Source organism: Oncorhynchus mykiss, chromosome 18 (genome assembly GCF_057628025.1).
Source record: "Oncorhynchus mykiss isolate SJ-2025 chromosome 18, ASM5762802v1, whole genome shotgun sequence".
Lineage (NCBI taxonomy): Eukaryota > Metazoa > Chordata > Actinopteri > Salmoniformes > Salmonidae > Oncorhynchus > Oncorhynchus mykiss.
In genome coordinates this window covers 55,211,824-55,227,321 of record NC_143039.1, presented here as the reverse complement: position 1 = coordinate 55,227,321, position 15,498 = coordinate 55,211,824, and the positions used below count along the sequence as shown (strand labels likewise).

The window sequence follows — 15,498 nt, the reverse complement described above, 5'->3', positions numbered from 1 at the left end:
CGAGAGGGAGAGCCGAGGGCGAGAGAGAGCGAGGGCGAGCCGAGAGGGAGCGAGGGCGAGCCGAGAGAGAGCGAGGGCGAGCCGAGAGAGAGAGAGAGCGAGCGCCCCGAGAGAGAGAGAGAGAGCCGAGAGCGCCCCGAGAGAGAGAGAGAGAGCCGAGAGCGCCCCGAGAGAGAGCGAGCCGAGAGAGAGAGAGCGCCCCGAGAGAGAGAGAGCGAGCGCGAGCCGAGAGAGAGCGAGGGCGAGCCGAGAGAGAGAAAGCGCCCCGAGAGAGAGAGAGAGAGAGAGAGAGAGCCGAGAGCGCCCCGAGAGAGAGTGAGCCGAGAGAGAGAGAGCGCCCCGAGAGAGAGAGCGAGCGCCCCGAGAGAGAGAGAGAGCGAGCGCCCCGAGAGAGAGCGAGCGCCCCGAGAGCGAGAGAGAGAGAGAGAGAGAGAGCGAGCGGGCCGAGAGAGAAAGAGCGAGCGGGCCGAGAGAGAAAGAGCGAGCGCACCGAGAGAGAGAGAGAGAGCGCCCCGAGAGAGAGAGAGAGAGCGAGCGCCCCGAGAGAGAGAGAGAGAGCGAGCTCCCCGAGAGAGAGAGAGAACGAGCGCCCCGAGAGAGAGAGAGAGCGAGCGCCCCGAGAGAGAGAGAGAGAGAGCCCCGAGAGAGAGAGAGCGAGCGCCCCGAGAGAGAGAGAGAGCCGAGAGCGCCCCGAGAGAGAGCGAGCCGAGAGAGAGAGAGAGAGAGAGAGAGCGCCCCGAGAGAGAGCGAGAGCGAGCGCCCCGAGAGAGAGAGAGAGCGAGCGCCCCGAGAGAGAGAGAGAGCGAGCGCCCCGAGAGAGAGAGAGAGCCGAGAGCGCCCCGAGAGAGAGCGAGCCGAGAGAGAGAGAGCGCCCCGAGAGAGAGAGAGCGAGCGCGAGCCGAGAGAGAGCGAGGGCGAGCCGAGAGAGAGCGAGGGCGAGCCGAGAGAGAGCGAGGGCGAGCCGAGAGAGAGCGAGGGCGAGCCGAGAGAGAGAGAGAGAGAGAGAGAGCGAGCGCCCCGAGAGAGAGAGAGAGAGCCGAGAGCGCCCCGAGAGAGAGCGAGCCGAGAGAGAGAGAGCGCCCCGAGAGAGAGAGAGCGAGCGCGAGCCGAGAGAGAGCGAGGGCGAGCCGAGAGAGAGCGAGGGCGAGCCGAGAGAGAGAGAAAGCGCCCCGAGAGAGAGAGAGAGAGAGAGCCGAGAGCGCCCCGAGAGAGAGAGAGCGAGCCGAGAGAGAGAGAGCGCCCCGAGAGAGAGAGAGAGAGAGAGAGAGAGAGCGAGCGCCCCGAGAGAGAGAGAGAGCGAGCGCCCCGAGAGAGAGCGAGCGCCCCGAGAGAGAGAGAGAGAGAGAGAGAGAGAGAGAGCGAGCGGGCCGAGAGAGAAAGAGCGAGCGGGCCGAGAGAGAAAGAGCGAGCGCACAGAGAGAGAGAGAGCGAGCGCCCCGAGAGAGAGAGAGAGAGCACCCGAGAGAGAGAGAGAGCGAGCGCCCCGAGAGAGAGAGAGAGCGAGCGCCCCGAGAGAGAGAGAGAACGAGCGCCCCGAGAGAGATAGAGAGCGAGCGCCCCGAGAGAGAGAGAGAGCGAGCGAGGGCGAGCCGAGAGAGAGCGAGGGCGAGCCAATTGAGAGAGAGAGCGAGAACCCCGAGAGAGAGAGCCGAGAGCGCCCCGAGAGAGAGCGAGCCGAGAGAGAGAGAGAGAGAGAGCGAGAGAGAGCGCCCCGAGAGAGAGCGAGAGCGAGCGCCCCGAGAGAGAGAGAGAGCGAGCGCCCCGAGAGAGAGAGCGCCCCGAGAGAGAGAGAGAGCGAGCGCCCCGAGAGAGAGAGAGAGCCGAGAGCGCCCCGAGAGAGAGCGAGCCAAGAGAGAGAGAGCGCCCAGAGAGAGCGAGAGAGAGAGAGAGAGCGAGCGCCCCGAGAGAGAGAGAGCGAGCGCCCCGAGAGAGAGAGAGCGAGCGCCCCGAGAGAGAGAGAGCGAGCGCCCCGAGAGAGAGAGAGAGCGAGCGCCCCGAGAGAGAGAGAGCGAGCGCCCCGAGAGAGAAAGAGAGAGCGAGCGCCCCGAGAGAGAAAGAGAGAGCGAGCGCCCCGAGAGAGAAAGAGAGAGCGAGCGCCCCGAGAGAGAAAGAGAGAGCGAGCGCCCCGAGAGAGAAAGAGCGAGCGCCCCGAGAGAGAAAGAGCGAGCGCCCCGAGAGAGAAAGAGCGAGCGCCCCGAGAGAGAAAGAGCGAGCGCCCCGAGAGAGAAAGAGCGAGAGCCCCGAGAGAGAAAGAGAGAGCGAGCGCCCCGAGAGAGAAAGAGAGAGCGAGCGCCCCGAGAGAGAAAGAGAGAGCGAGCGCCCCGAGAGAGAAAGAGAGATCGAGCGCCCCGAGAGAGAGAGAGAGAGCGAGCGCCCCGAGAGAGAGAGAGAGAGCGAGCGCCCCGAGAGAGAGAGAGAGAGCGAGCGCCCCGAGAGAGAGAGAGAGAGCGAGCGCCCCGAGAGAGAGAGAGAGAGCGAGCGCCCCGAGAGAGAGAGAGAGAGCGAGCGCCCCGAGAGAGAGAGAGAGCGAGCGCCCCGAGAGAGAGAGAGAGCGAGCGCCCCGAGAGAGAGAGAGAGAGAGCGAGCGCCCCGAGAGAGAGAGAGAGAGAGCGAGCGCCCCGAGAGAGAGAGCGAGCGCCCCGAGAGAGAGAGAGAGCGAGCGCCCCGAGAGAGAGAGAGAGCGAGCGCCCCGAGAGAGAGAGAGAGAGAGAGCGAGCGCCCCGAGAGAGAGAGAGAGCGAGCGCCCCGAGAGAGAGAGAGAGCGAGCGCCCCGAGAGAGAGAGAGAGCGAGCGCCCCGAGAGAGAGAGAGAGAGAGCGCCCCGAGAGAGAGAGAGAGCGAGCGCCCCGAGAGAGAGAGAGCGAGCGCCCCGAGAGAGAGAGAGAGAGAGAGAGAGAGCGCCCCGAGAGAGAGAGAGAGAGAGAGAGCGAGCGCCCCGAGAGAGAGAGAGAGCGAGCGCCCCGAGAGAGAGAGAGAGCGAGCACCCCAAGAGAGAGCGAGCGAGCGCCCCGAGAGGGAGAGCCGAGGGCGAGAGAGAGAGAGGGCGAGCCGAGAGAGAGCGAGGGCGAGCCGAGGGAGAGAGAGAGAGCGAGCGCCCCGAGAGAGAGAGAGAGAGCGAGCGCCCCGAGAGAGAGAGAGAGTGCGAGCGCCCCGAGAGAGAGAGAGAGAGCGAGCGCCCCGAGAGAGAGAGAGAGCGAGCGCCCCGAGAGAGAGAGAGCGAGCGCCCCGAGAGAGAGAGAGAGCGAGCGCCCCGAGAGAGAGAGAGCCGAGAGCGCCCAGAGAGAGAGCGAGCCGAGAGAGAGAGAGCGCCTCGAGAGAGAGAGAGAGAGAGCGAGAGCGCCCCGAGAGAGAGAGAGAGAGAGAGAGCGCCCCGAGAGAGAGAGAGAGAGAGCCGAGAGCGCCCCGAGAGAGAGCGAGCCGAGAGAGAGAGAGCGCCCCGAGAGAGAGAGAGAGCGAGCGCCCCGAGAGAGAGAGAGAGCCGAGAGCGCCCCGAGAGAGAGCGAGCCAAGAGAGAGAGTGCCCCGAGAGAGAGAGAGAGAGAGAGCGAACGCCCCGAGAGAGAGAGCGAGCGCCCCGAGAGAGAGAGAGCGAGCGCCCCGAGAGAGAGAGAGAGAGCGCCCAGAGAGAGAGAGAGAGCGCCCCGAGAGAGAGAGAGAGAGAGCCCCGAGAGAGAGAGAGCACCCCGAGAGAGAAAGAGAGAGAAAGAGAGAGAGAGAGCGAGAGCCCCGAGAGAGAAAGAGCAAGAGCCCCGAGAGAGAAAGAGAGAGCGAGCGCCCCGAGAGAGAAAGAGAGAGCGAGCGCCCCGAGAGAGAAAGAGAGAGCGAGCGCCCCGAGAGAGAAAGAGAGAGCGAGCGCCCCGAGAGAGAAAGAGAGAGCGAGCGCCCCGAGAGAGAAAGAGAGAGCGAGCGCCCCGAGAGAGAAAGAGAGAGCGAGCGCCCCGAGAGAGAGAGAGAGAGAGAGAGCGAGCGCCCCGAGAGAGAGAGCGAGCGCCCCGAGAGAGAGAGCGAGCGCCCCGAGAGAGAGAGCGAGCGCCCCGAGAGAGAGAGAGAGAGAGCGAGCGCCCCGAGAGAGAGAGAGAGCGAGCGCCCCGAGAGAGAGAGAGAGCGAGCGCCCCGAGAGAGAGAGAGAGCGAGCGCCCCGAGAGAGAGAGAGAGAGAGCGAGCGCCCCGAGAGAGAGAGAGAGAGAGAGCGAGCGCCCCGAGAGAGAGAGAGAGAGCGCCCCGAGAGAGAGAGAGAGCGAGCGCCCCGAGAGAGAGAGAGAGAGAGCGAGCGCCCCGAGAGAGAGAGAGAGAGAGAGCGAGCGCCCCGAGAGAGAGAGAGAGAGAGCGCCCCGAGAGAGAGAGAGAGAGAGCGCCCCGAGAGAGAGAGAGAGAGCGCCCCGAGAGAGAGAGAGCGCCCCGAGAGATGGAGAGAGAGAGAAAGAGAGAGAGAGAGAGAGAGAGCGCCCCGAGAGAGAGAGAGAGCGCCCCGAGAGAGGGAGAGAGAGAGAGAAAGAGAGAGAGAGAGAGCGAGCGCCCCGAGAGAGAGAGCGAGCGCCCCGAGAGAGAGAGAGTGAGCGCCCCGAGAGAGAGAGAGCGAGCGCCCCGAGAGAGAGAGAGAGCGAGCGCCCCGAGAGAGAGAGAGCGAGCGTCCCGAGAGAGAGAGAGCGAGCGCCCCGAGAGAGAGAGAGCGAGCGCCCCGAGAGAGAGAGAGCGAGTGCCCCGAGAGAGAGAGCGCCCCGAGAGAGAGAGCGCCCCGAGAGAGAGAGAGCGAGCGCCCCGAGAGAGAGAGCGCCCCGAGAGAGAGAGAGAGAGAGCGAGCACCCCGAAAGAGAGAGAGCGCGAGCGCCCCGAAAGAGAGAGAGAGCGCGAGCGCCCCGAAAGAGAGAGAGCGAGCGCCCCGAGAGAGAGAGAGAGCGCCCCGAGAGAGAGAGAGCCCCGAGAGAGAGAGCGCCCCGAGAGAGAGAGCGCCCCGAGAGAGAGAGAGAGAGAGCGCGAGCGCCCCGAAAGAGAGAGAGAGCGCTAGCGCCCCGAGAGAGAGAGAGAGCGAGCGCCCCGAGAGAGAGAGAGCGAGCGCCCCGAGAGAGAAAGAGCGAGAGCCCCGAGAGAGAAAGAGCGAGAGCCCCGAGAGAGAAAGAGCGAGAGCCCCGAGAGAGAAAGAGCGAGAGCCCCGAGAGAGAAAGAGCGAGAGCCCCGAGAGAGAAAGAGCGAGAGCCCCGAGAGAGAAAGAGCGAGAGCCCCGAGAGAGAAAGAGCGAGAGCCCCGAGAGAGAAAGAGCGAGAGCCCCGAGAGAGAAAGAGCGAGAGCCCCGAGAGAGAAAGAGCGAGAGCCCCGAGAGAGAAAGAGCGAGAGCCCCGAGAGAGAAAGAGCGAGAGCCCCGAGAGAGAAAGAGCGAGAGCCCCGAGAGAGAAAGAGCGAGCGCCCCGAGAGAGAAAGAGCGAGCGCCCCGAGAGAGAGAGAGAGCGAGCGCCCCGAGAGAGAGAGAGAGCGAGCGCCCCGAGAGAGAGAGAGAGCGAGCGCCCCGAGAGAGAGAGAGAGCGAGCGCCCCGAGAGAGAGAGAGAGCGAGCGCCCCGAGAGAGCGAGCGCCCCGAGAGAGAGAGAGCGAGCGCCCCGAGAGAGAGAGAGCGAGCGCCCCGAGAGAGAGAGAGCGAGCGCCCCGAGAGAGAGAGAGCGAGCGCCCCGAGAGAGAGAGAGCGAGAGCGAGCGCCCCGAGAGAGAGAGAGCGAGAGCGAGCGCCCCGAGAGAGAGAGAGCGCGCGCCCCGAGAGAGAGAGAGCGAGCGCCCCGAGAGAGAGAGAGCGAGCGCCCCGAGAGAGAGAGAACGAGCGCCCCGAGAGAGAGAGAGCGAGCGCCCCGAGAGAGAGAGCGCCCCGAGAGAGCGAGCGCCCCGAGAGAGAGAGAGAGAGAGCGCGAGCGCCCCGAAAGAGAGAGAGAGAGCCCCGAGAGAGAGAGAGAGAGCGCCCCGAGAGAGAGAGAGAGAGCGAGCGCCCCGAAAGAGAGAGAGAGAGCGCGAGCGCCCCGAAAGAGAGAGAGAGAGCGAGCGCCCCGAAAGAGAGAGAGAGCGCCCCGAGAGAGAGAGAGAGAGCGAGCGCCCCGAGAGAGAAAGAGCGAGCGCCCCGAGAGAGAGAGCGCCCCGAGAGAGAGAGAGAGAGCGAGCGCCCCGAGAGAGAGAGAGAGAGAGCGCGAGACAGAGGGCGAACCGAGAGAGAGAGGGCGAACCGAGAGCGTGAGAGGGGAGAGGGTGAGGGGAGAGGGTGAGGGTGAATGAAGAGGGGGAGGGTGAATGAATGAGTAGAGAGGACATGGTTGAGGAAAGAGGGGCTGGGGGGCAAAGGCTATTTTCTACAAAAAAAAACACAAGACCTCTGCGCGAGCCCCAACAACAACCCAGATATGTTATGTAGTCAGGCTAAGCAACATGGGAGAGAGAGGAGGCCAGTGCTGCATCTCCTTCTCTGCTCGGTGACGGGCATGTTGTGTTTCCAGCTAACATGGGAACTTCCATAGAGCCTGATTCCATCTTTCACAGCGAGAAAACGGACAAACTAAAATAGAAAAACACACAGAAACGTCAACAACAAACTTAAAACCCCTAAGGTCCAGTCTTAAGAGGCTAATTTCACATATTATATTAAGTAGCCGTGCAGTGTGTAAGGCAGCCACTAGCATTGCCATACTGCTTCAGTCTCCTGCTTCCATCCCAGTTCCATTCACACTTGAATGTATTCCACTTACAGATTACTTCACTAAATCCATCAAGCTAAACTCCAGGCCATTTGTCTACTCGACAGTCTTTTTATACAACGGCAGTCCCCAATGGTACCGTATTCCCTATTTAGAGCACTACTTTTGACCAGAGCTCTATGGGCCGAGGTCAAAAGTAGTGCACTATATATGGAATAGGGTGCCATTTCAGGCACAGCCCAAGAGAAGCAGAAAGTCGGGGGAAGTGGAGGTGGTTAGTGTGCTATGATGTCACCGGGCAGTCAGTAAGGTCATGTAACTGAGCTGCTATCTGGAGGCTGGGCTGTGACCGGGTCAGAGCCGGTACTGGAACAGGGTCTGGGGTCCTGGAAGAGTTCAGCTCCCAGTCACCGACTCTCAATGAACCACGTCTCTCTCCATTTCCCTGTGGCTTTCTTTCTCACTCTTTCGCTAGCTCATCCACTCACCGCCTGTCAAGCTTCCTGTTCTCAGTCCCCTGTACACAAAGAGGATCTCTCTCTCACACACTCACACAGACGAGGGGGGTAGAAATACCATTATTTTTTGTTGCTGCGTCTCTAGGGCTGCCATGGTAACCATACTCCACATGCGTTTCCACATCAGTGCAGACACCACCCCTCCCCCTCCTCCCCCCTCCCTGTGAGCCTGCCGGGGTCATGGTGCAGTCAGCTACTCTGTCATTGTTACAGGAAGCTCAAACAGACCAAAGCCTTCCTCCCTCCCAGCTCTGCACACACACACTTTAATTACACACATCAGTCATAGTGCTGGTCTACTAAGTGAATACTACACGCCCCTCCCGCTACTACACGCCCCTCCCGTTACTACACGTAATGTGTGTCTCTGATCTCCTTAGAAGAGGTGAAATGACTTTTCCCATGACCCCATTTCAGTATCAAACAGCATCTCACATGATTTCACCCCACTGATCCACCAGCTGGACCCATACAATCACAGTAGTACCATGACGACTGCAGACGTTTTACAGTTTAATATCACAACAACTATCTATTTTCAGATATGCCTTTCTGTGAGTATGTGGCTCCACCTTCGGACACCAGCAATAGGCCGGGGTGACCCTTCATGGTCAGGGTAGAGGGTACGGGATGTCCCCTGCGTACAGGGTGACCCTTCATGGTCAGGGTAGAGGGTACGGGATGTCCCCTGCGTACAGGGTGACCCTTCATGGTCAGGGTAGAGGGTACGGGATGTCCCCTGCGTACAGGGTGACCCTTCATGGTCAGGGTAGAGGGTACGGGATGTCCCCTGCGTACAGGGTGACCCTTCATGGTCAGGGTAGAGGGTATGGGATGTCCCCCTGCGTACAGGGACGGGGGAAGGGTGTTCTGGGTAGGCCAGGGTGGGTGTAGAGAGAAACACAGCCCCAGCTCTGGGTTGGCTAGGCTGAGCTCCACCATAAGGTGGCACTCCCACCCCACAGTGGAGAAAGAGAGGAAGAGGAGAAGAGGCAGGCCCCAGCCTCATACAGCACAGCAGCCATTACCATTACAGAAACACAAGTCTACAGCAAGAGAAACTCATTCAACCAAATGGTAGCAGTACAACACAAAGCCAACCACAACCACACGCTATACAATCCACCACAACACATTACTGAGGCGTCCACCTAAACAATCGTAGAAAATACAAATATTCAAGCAGGGGATTATGTCAACATGCAATTCAATTTAAACTCATCCCAGTCCCTAGTTTCTGCCCTGAGGGCAGGTAAGGTAGCAGGGCCGGTAACGCCCAAACCGAGGTGCTGATCTCTCCTCTAGACAAGGCTACTCTGAACCCCTAATACTCTAAAAAGGTATGTTCCTAGTCCCTTCCCAGACCCATCTCCCCCGAGACCACCACTAGCCTGCTACTTAATACAGGAGACCATATGGGGATTGTAATTCATGGACAAGGTTGAGGAGGAACGTGGGAAGGGGACATCGTATGAAAAGATAACAGATTGCTATTAAAACTGTTTTAAACAACATAATAAACTAAATCAATATTGCTCAGCTGTTCTTTTCTGATTTCTGATGATTATGCTTAGAGCACGGATGGGTCATGTTTATTCCTGAAATAAATAGTCTAGCCTGCCTAGCCTAGCCTGCCTGATACTAGGGGCTGGGAGGGAGGACCACAGCTTGTCTGCCAGATACCAGCCACCAAAGCCATACACGATACCGGAGCACCAGCTCTCAGACCAACAGGCTGAGAAAGCTTCTACCCCCAAGCCATAAGACTGACAAATAGTAAAGTAACGGTACCTGAACTATCTTGCACTGACCCTACTCACTCACTAGACTATTCAGAGCATGTGACAAATATAAATGGAGTATGTCTGCCTGCCTGCCTGCCCGCCCGTCTGCCTGCTTCTCCAGAGCAACGCCCCTCCGACCGATGACAGACACCCAGGAACAACCCAAAGTAGACGAGGGCACTGCCAAAGCACTTCAACTGACCGACACAACTACTGTTTCTCAGAGCAGAAAAACAAAGGTGATTTCATCTAAAAGAGCATTACTTTAAAATCAAAATCACAAGCTGTTTTTGGGGCATCTAAATTCCCCGTCCAAGCAAACACCACATAGGAAGAGGGAGCAGAGAGGAGAGGAAGGTGCTGCAAGACTAGCTCAGCCCAGCAGAAATGGAGGGAGGTGGAGGGAGGGGTGAGCTTATGAGAGAGAGCGTGAGAACACGTGTGTCCACAACAGCAAGAGGCAGGCTGGGTCTACCAGCTCCAAAACAATTCACTGAGGCAAATCCAAACACACTTAGTCAGCAGATTGAACTTTCTCAAGTACATGAATTAAAAATCACCTATGTGCAGACGGGGGAAGGAGAGAGGGAGGCAGAATGAGATGGAGCAGAGAGGGGAGGGGGGTGAGAGAGAGAAAACAAGTAGAGAAACTGTCGCTCTCAGTCAGCCCAGGAATCTGAATAAGACACGTGGGCACAGGAAGCTCTGGCCCCAGAATAGCAACAGGAAACACGCCAGGAAACTGAATACTGCAACGACAGGCAGAGCAGAGAAGCTCGCAAAACAAGGCTGAGGCGAGCGGCGTTTCAAAAGCTGATTTACAGAGGGAGAGACAGAGGCGTGATTCCTCATGAAGCAGGGAACAAAACAAGGCCACGATTTGGGGCATTTTCCTAATATTTAATCCACAGAATGGTATTTTGGAGGAAGGATTGTTGATATCTAGCGGACATTTGTATCTAAAAGCATAATTGAAAAATATAAACATGAATATTGATAATATATTTTTTGAATTGTCACATTTTTCTACATATTGTTGATCATAATATACTCTACGGGCATATTAAAAAGTCTTGAGTGAGATCTCTGATACACATTGGACCATAGCTGTAAAAGTAAGTATTACCAAGAGGGCTGTGACTGGTTACATTGCCTCCTAGGCAAAAAAAGGGTTGGAGCTGGGCAGGGTTGGAGAGAAGACAAAGTGACCCGGCCTAGCGGTGCAGACTGCTCCAGAGCAGTGGAGCAACAACAAGTTCTTCTGCTGGAGAGGGGAAAGGACTTGACACAGACACTAGAAGTCATGGGGGTCTGTTTGGGAGATAAGGGTGGACCACTAAAGGCGTCTCCATGCATCCCAGCCGAAACAGTCCGGAAGAGTCTGCTCATATGACAACATTGTGTGACATTTGTTTGTTTTTGGATGTTGGTAGCCGAAGTCGACGCCTCCTCGATGGTGATTGGTCAACAGTATGGGTTCTTCAATAAAGTCTTGTCATTCAACAAGAGACTAATCGTTTTAAGTGAGAAATACTGCACCAAGCTCAAACATCTCCTCTGCAAAAATGTCAAAATTAATTACCCGAGTTCTTGAATTATCTTCGATTAATTCTGTCTATTTTGAGGAAGAGTATACTGGCTACGGCATCTCAAAATGAACACACCTCAAGCGAATGTATTTTAAGGGAATGAGCAAGCACACTCCTAGCTGAGTTCTGCTAGGCACCAGCCGACACCTTAACGGTGACGCAAGCTACTGGAACTCCTGTGTGAAGGAATCTCAGGGCTAATTGGGCTTTCCTCTCTCACTGACACACACGCTACACATCACAGCCCCCAACACAACGACAGACACACTGAGTCCTCTACACATCACAGCCCCCAACACAACGACAGACACACCGAGTCTTCTACACAACACAGCCCCCAACACAGCGACAGACACACCGAGTCCTCTACACAACACAGCCCCCAACACAACAGACACACCGAGTCTTCTACACAACACAGCCCCCAACACAACGACAGACACACCGAGTCTTCTACACAACACAGCCCCCAACACAACGACAGACACACACGCTACACAACACAGCCCCCAACACAACGACAGACACACACGCTACACAACACAGCCCCCAACACAACGACAGACACACCGAGTCCTCTACACAACACAGCCCCCAACACAACAACAGACACACACGCTACACAACACAGCCCCCAACACAACGACAGACACTGAGTCTTCTACACAACACAGCCCCAACACAACGACAGACACTGAGTCTTCTACACAACACAGCCCCAACACAACGACAGACACACCGTGTCCTCTACACAACACAGCCCCCAACACAACGACAGACACACCGAGTCTTCTACACAACACAGCCCCCAGCACAACGACAGACACACACGCTACACAACACAGCCCCCAACACAACGACAGACACACCGAGTCTTCTACACAACACAGCCCCCAACACAACGACAGACACACACGTACAGTGTCATAGGGGTCATTAAGTATTCAGACCCGGTCTCTTTTTCCACATGTTGTTAAGTTACAGCCTTATTCTAAAACAGATCTAAAACAGGTCTGATGAAACCAATATTGAACTATTTGGCCTGAATGCCAAGTGTCATATCTGTTTTTCATGGTTCAGGCCCCTTAGTTCCAGTGAAGGGATATTTTAACACTACAGCATACACATTCCAGATGATTCTATGCTTCCAACTATGTGGCAACAGTTTGGGGAAGGCCCTTTCCTGTTTCAGCATGACAAAGCCTGTGCACTAAGCGAGGTCCATACAGAAATGGTTTGTCAAGATCAGTGTGGAAGAACTGAACTGGCCTGCACAGAGCCCTGACCTCAACCCCATCGAACACCTTTGGGATGAACTGGAATGCTGACTGCGAGCCAGACCTAATCACCCAACATCAGTGCCCGACCTCCCTAATGCTTGTGGCTGAAAGGAAGTCCCTGCAGCAATGTTCTGACATCTAGTGGAAAGCCTTCCCAGAAGAGTGGAGGCTGTTATAGCAGCAATGTTCCAACATCTACTGGAAAGCCTTCCCAGAAGAGTGGAGGCTGTTATAGCAGCAATGTTCCAACATCTACTGGAAAGCCTTCCCAGAAGAGTGGAGGCTGTTATAGCAGCAATGTTCCAACATCTACTGGAAAGCCTTCCCAGAAGAGTGGAGGCTGTTATAGCAGCAATGTTCCAACATTTAATGAAAAGCCTTCCCAGAAGAGTGGAGGCTGTTATAACAGCAAAGGGGGGACCAACTCCATATTAATGCCCATGATTTTGGAATGAGATGTTTGACGAGGTGTCCACATACTTTTGGTCATGTAGTGTTCATTTGAACTTGAGTACCTTGGATTAGATGAGAGGTCATTGGTGGGAAACAGTACTCTAAGAATGTGTTCACCAGAAAGGGGAGAGTGTGTGTGTGTGTGTGTGTGTGTGTGTGTGTGTGTGTGTGTGTGTGTGTGTGTGTGTGTGTGCCTACACTGGAACAGCATCAGCTGATGCATTTCAAACAGAATAGGGAAACGTTATTAAAATAATTAAAGTGAAGTGAACAGAATAAACGCAGTATGGGGAACAACACAGTATGATGAGCTCAACAGTAAGAGAGAGAGTGTGTGTAGTTCAGTTAGCTACCCGGCTGAAAACAAACAAGGAAGCAGCTCAACTCGTCCGGCTGGTTTCAGCCTTGCTGCCAGCCGGCTGTTTCCCCCTTTCTCATGCTGCTTGTTGTAGTTGTTCTTCAACCAGGACTACCTACCGTCAGTTAGACTTCTGAGTTCCCACAGGAATACGCAGCATACCAGAACAGACTGAGCCAGGTGCTGACAGCCAGACAGCCCCGTCTGGATGTGCACTGGCTGAGGTGGTGTTGCCCTGCTAAACTTAATGTCCATCATGTTATGGTGAAACCAAAACAGAAATGGCCACAGTGTGAACAATTATGTTTTTCAAAGTCTGATTTTAAAAGGCAGTAGATCTGAGCTCTCCTAAACCTACGTACCTGACACAATGATCAACTACCAACGTGCTCTGTTCTGCTTGGGCTATCTGTTGGCATTGGCTAAGGCAACACTGGCTATTATGATATGGCTGAGGCTGCCAGTGTTGCATCTGTACTGTTCTGGCTGAGGTGTTGTCTGCCTGCCTGGCTGGGTGTCTGGCTGAAAGGCAGCATGGTTAATGTTGACTAATCTGCACACTGTGTCATGTGCACAGGGGAAGGTAGGGGTGGGCTGGCAGTGAGCAATCTGATGGTTCAGACCACTGCCAGATTAATGGCTCTCATAGCCAATCACACACAGCCGATGGGGGAATCCCCGGGACACAAATAACCTCCTTGGCCAATGGCTGAGCCCGGAGATAAAGAAATAAATGTATAAATACATTTTTTAAAAGAGGGAAACATCCTGAGGACATCCCCCACTGGCACTGAAATCTCTCTCTCCCTCCTCTCCCTATTTAAGTCATCTGCTTGCACTTCCTCACTCCCCTCCCTCCCTCTCATTAACGATGTAATGTTTCCCTGCAGACGTGTTCTCTGTCTAAACCTAGAAACAAGCACAGATAGGGTCTCCTGCTATACCGTCACGCTCGTTCACACAGAGAGAGTAGTCAGAGTTCAAAACCATTCAGTTTCATAATCATTTAGCTTAGTTGATCTATTCCCAGATTGGAAATACTAAGCATTTGCTAATTAAATAGGGGTGAAATAAAAAGGTCCATTTCAAAGTGAAAAGGATCACCATGTTTTGTTGTTGGTTTCAGTACCTTTTGTTTCCCCCCCCCCCCCCCCCCCCCCCCCCAAGACTCACCGTCAATAAACACGGACTTGTGTGTTCCAGCCGACCACCATATGAATAGTCAAGGTCAACACAGCCAGCAGTCCAACAGAGAGGACTGGGCCGGAGGACGTGAATATGTTAAATAAGGTGCTGGGAAAAGATGACTGCTGAGTGGACAACTTAAGGAGGTAGAGGTTGTTGTAGTGTGGTAGATTGTGTGTATGTACGTGTGTGTTGAGTGACAGACGGGTAGTGTGTGTTGAGAGTGCTTACTGGTAAACTAGAAGGCCGTCCCTGCATGCTGTCCTCTGTGCCACTCTTGTTGGAAGTCGTGGGCTGGTTGGAGGGGGGAGCACTGGACTGGGAGCTGAACGAGTCCTGGGAGAGCTCCTGAAGAGAGAGGGAGGAAAGAGGGCGAGGACAAATACATGAATGTGTGTAAAGTGAGGAACCCTGAAAGCCTGAGTAAGCTTCCCAAGCTAATGCCTAGACCCTAGACGGATAGGTGATGTTTTACCTGTGGCGGAGGTGGAAACCCATGGAAGGGCGACTGCTGCTGCAGGGGTGGGGTCTGGGAGTAGGGTGAGGGCTGGCCCTGCTGAGACTGACCCTGCTGCTGCAGGGGTGGGGTCTGGGAGTAGGGTGAGGGCTGGCCCTGCTGAGACTGACCCTGCTGCTGTGGGGGTCCACTGTGACTTGGAGATGGGTGTTGGCCCTGGGGGCCCGGAGAGGATTGGTGGCCGGGGGGTGGCTGGTGGACTGGGGGTTGTTGATGGCCTGGGAGTGGCTGGGCCTGTGGAGGGGCCGCCCTATCTTGCTGCTGCTGCGGGGGTCCTTGCTGCTGCGAGGGGGGTTGCTGCTGTGGAGGCTGCTGCCCCGGGGGTCCTTGCTGCTGAGGGTAGCTGGGCCCGGACTGGCCCTGCTGGGGCCCCGGCTGCTGCGGGGGCTGGGTTGGTCCCTGGTTGTAGGGTGGCTGTGCCTGGGGTGGACCCCCTTGCGGAGGCCCTTGGCCCTGGGAGGGGTGGACCTGCTGGGGGTAGGGGGCCTGCTGCTGGCCAGCGTGTGGTGGGGGGCCGTGCTGGCTGTAGTAGCCCTGGCTCTGCTGACCGAAGCCCCCTGGACCCTGCTGCCCAAAGCCGGCCATCTAGAGAGGACAAACCGCAATGTAGTCACAGATTTAGTGGCTGTGGGCAGCAGGGTCCGCAGGCACATTAAATGGAGCCCACAGGAAACAGAAGTAGAATCCTCTGGTCTACATAAGGACAGTGATTTGAGTCCTATTGAGATCCAGCCCTGCACACACAACTGGCAAAATACAATATATTACAAAATGCACAAAAATGACAAATTGTTTTTCATGAAAAACAAATCACATTCAGCGGTTAGCATGAAACGTAAAATATTTTTCTACATTAGGCAATATTAAGAGGATTCAATAGCAATACTCTTCACTAGCTGCCCTTTTAAGTCCACTGAGGAAAAAGCCCTGTGATGTCTAGCAGGGCCCTGACCCTCTTAACCATTCAAAGAAAACACAAAGTCCTGCATCAAACCCACCTGAAGTGGCTGTTGTCTGAGACGGGTAACAATGAGACAGGACTCGCCTCCTCTACAGGGTGCCTATAACACCCAACAGGCCTGTCTGTGTGTCTCTAAACTAACAGAGCTGTTTAAGCTGTGACTGCATGGCAGTGTTATGATCTTAAGAGTGT

General features: G+C 56.1%; 1 protein-coding gene across 3 annotated transcripts in view; it reads right to left on the bottom strand.

The window, feature by feature from the left end:
• Positions 1-15,498, bottom strand: part of LOC110496395 (AT-rich interactive domain-containing protein 1A) — a 117,598-nt gene that overhangs the window by 82,822 nt on the left and 19,278 nt on the right. For 2 of the 3 annotated variants that reach the window (XM_021572270.3, XM_021572271.3), the window contains exons 3-4: positions 14,304-14,930; positions 14,060-14,176 (exon numbers count right to left, since the gene is read on the bottom strand). In XM_021572270.3, the coding sequence (XP_021427945.2) occupies positions 14,060-14,176; positions 14,304-14,930 (744 nt within the window). Of the gene's footprint in view, positions 1-14,059; positions 14,177-14,303; positions 15,092-15,498 lie in introns of all 3 variants that reach the window. The other variant, XM_090208809.1, reaches the window with a different exon arrangement.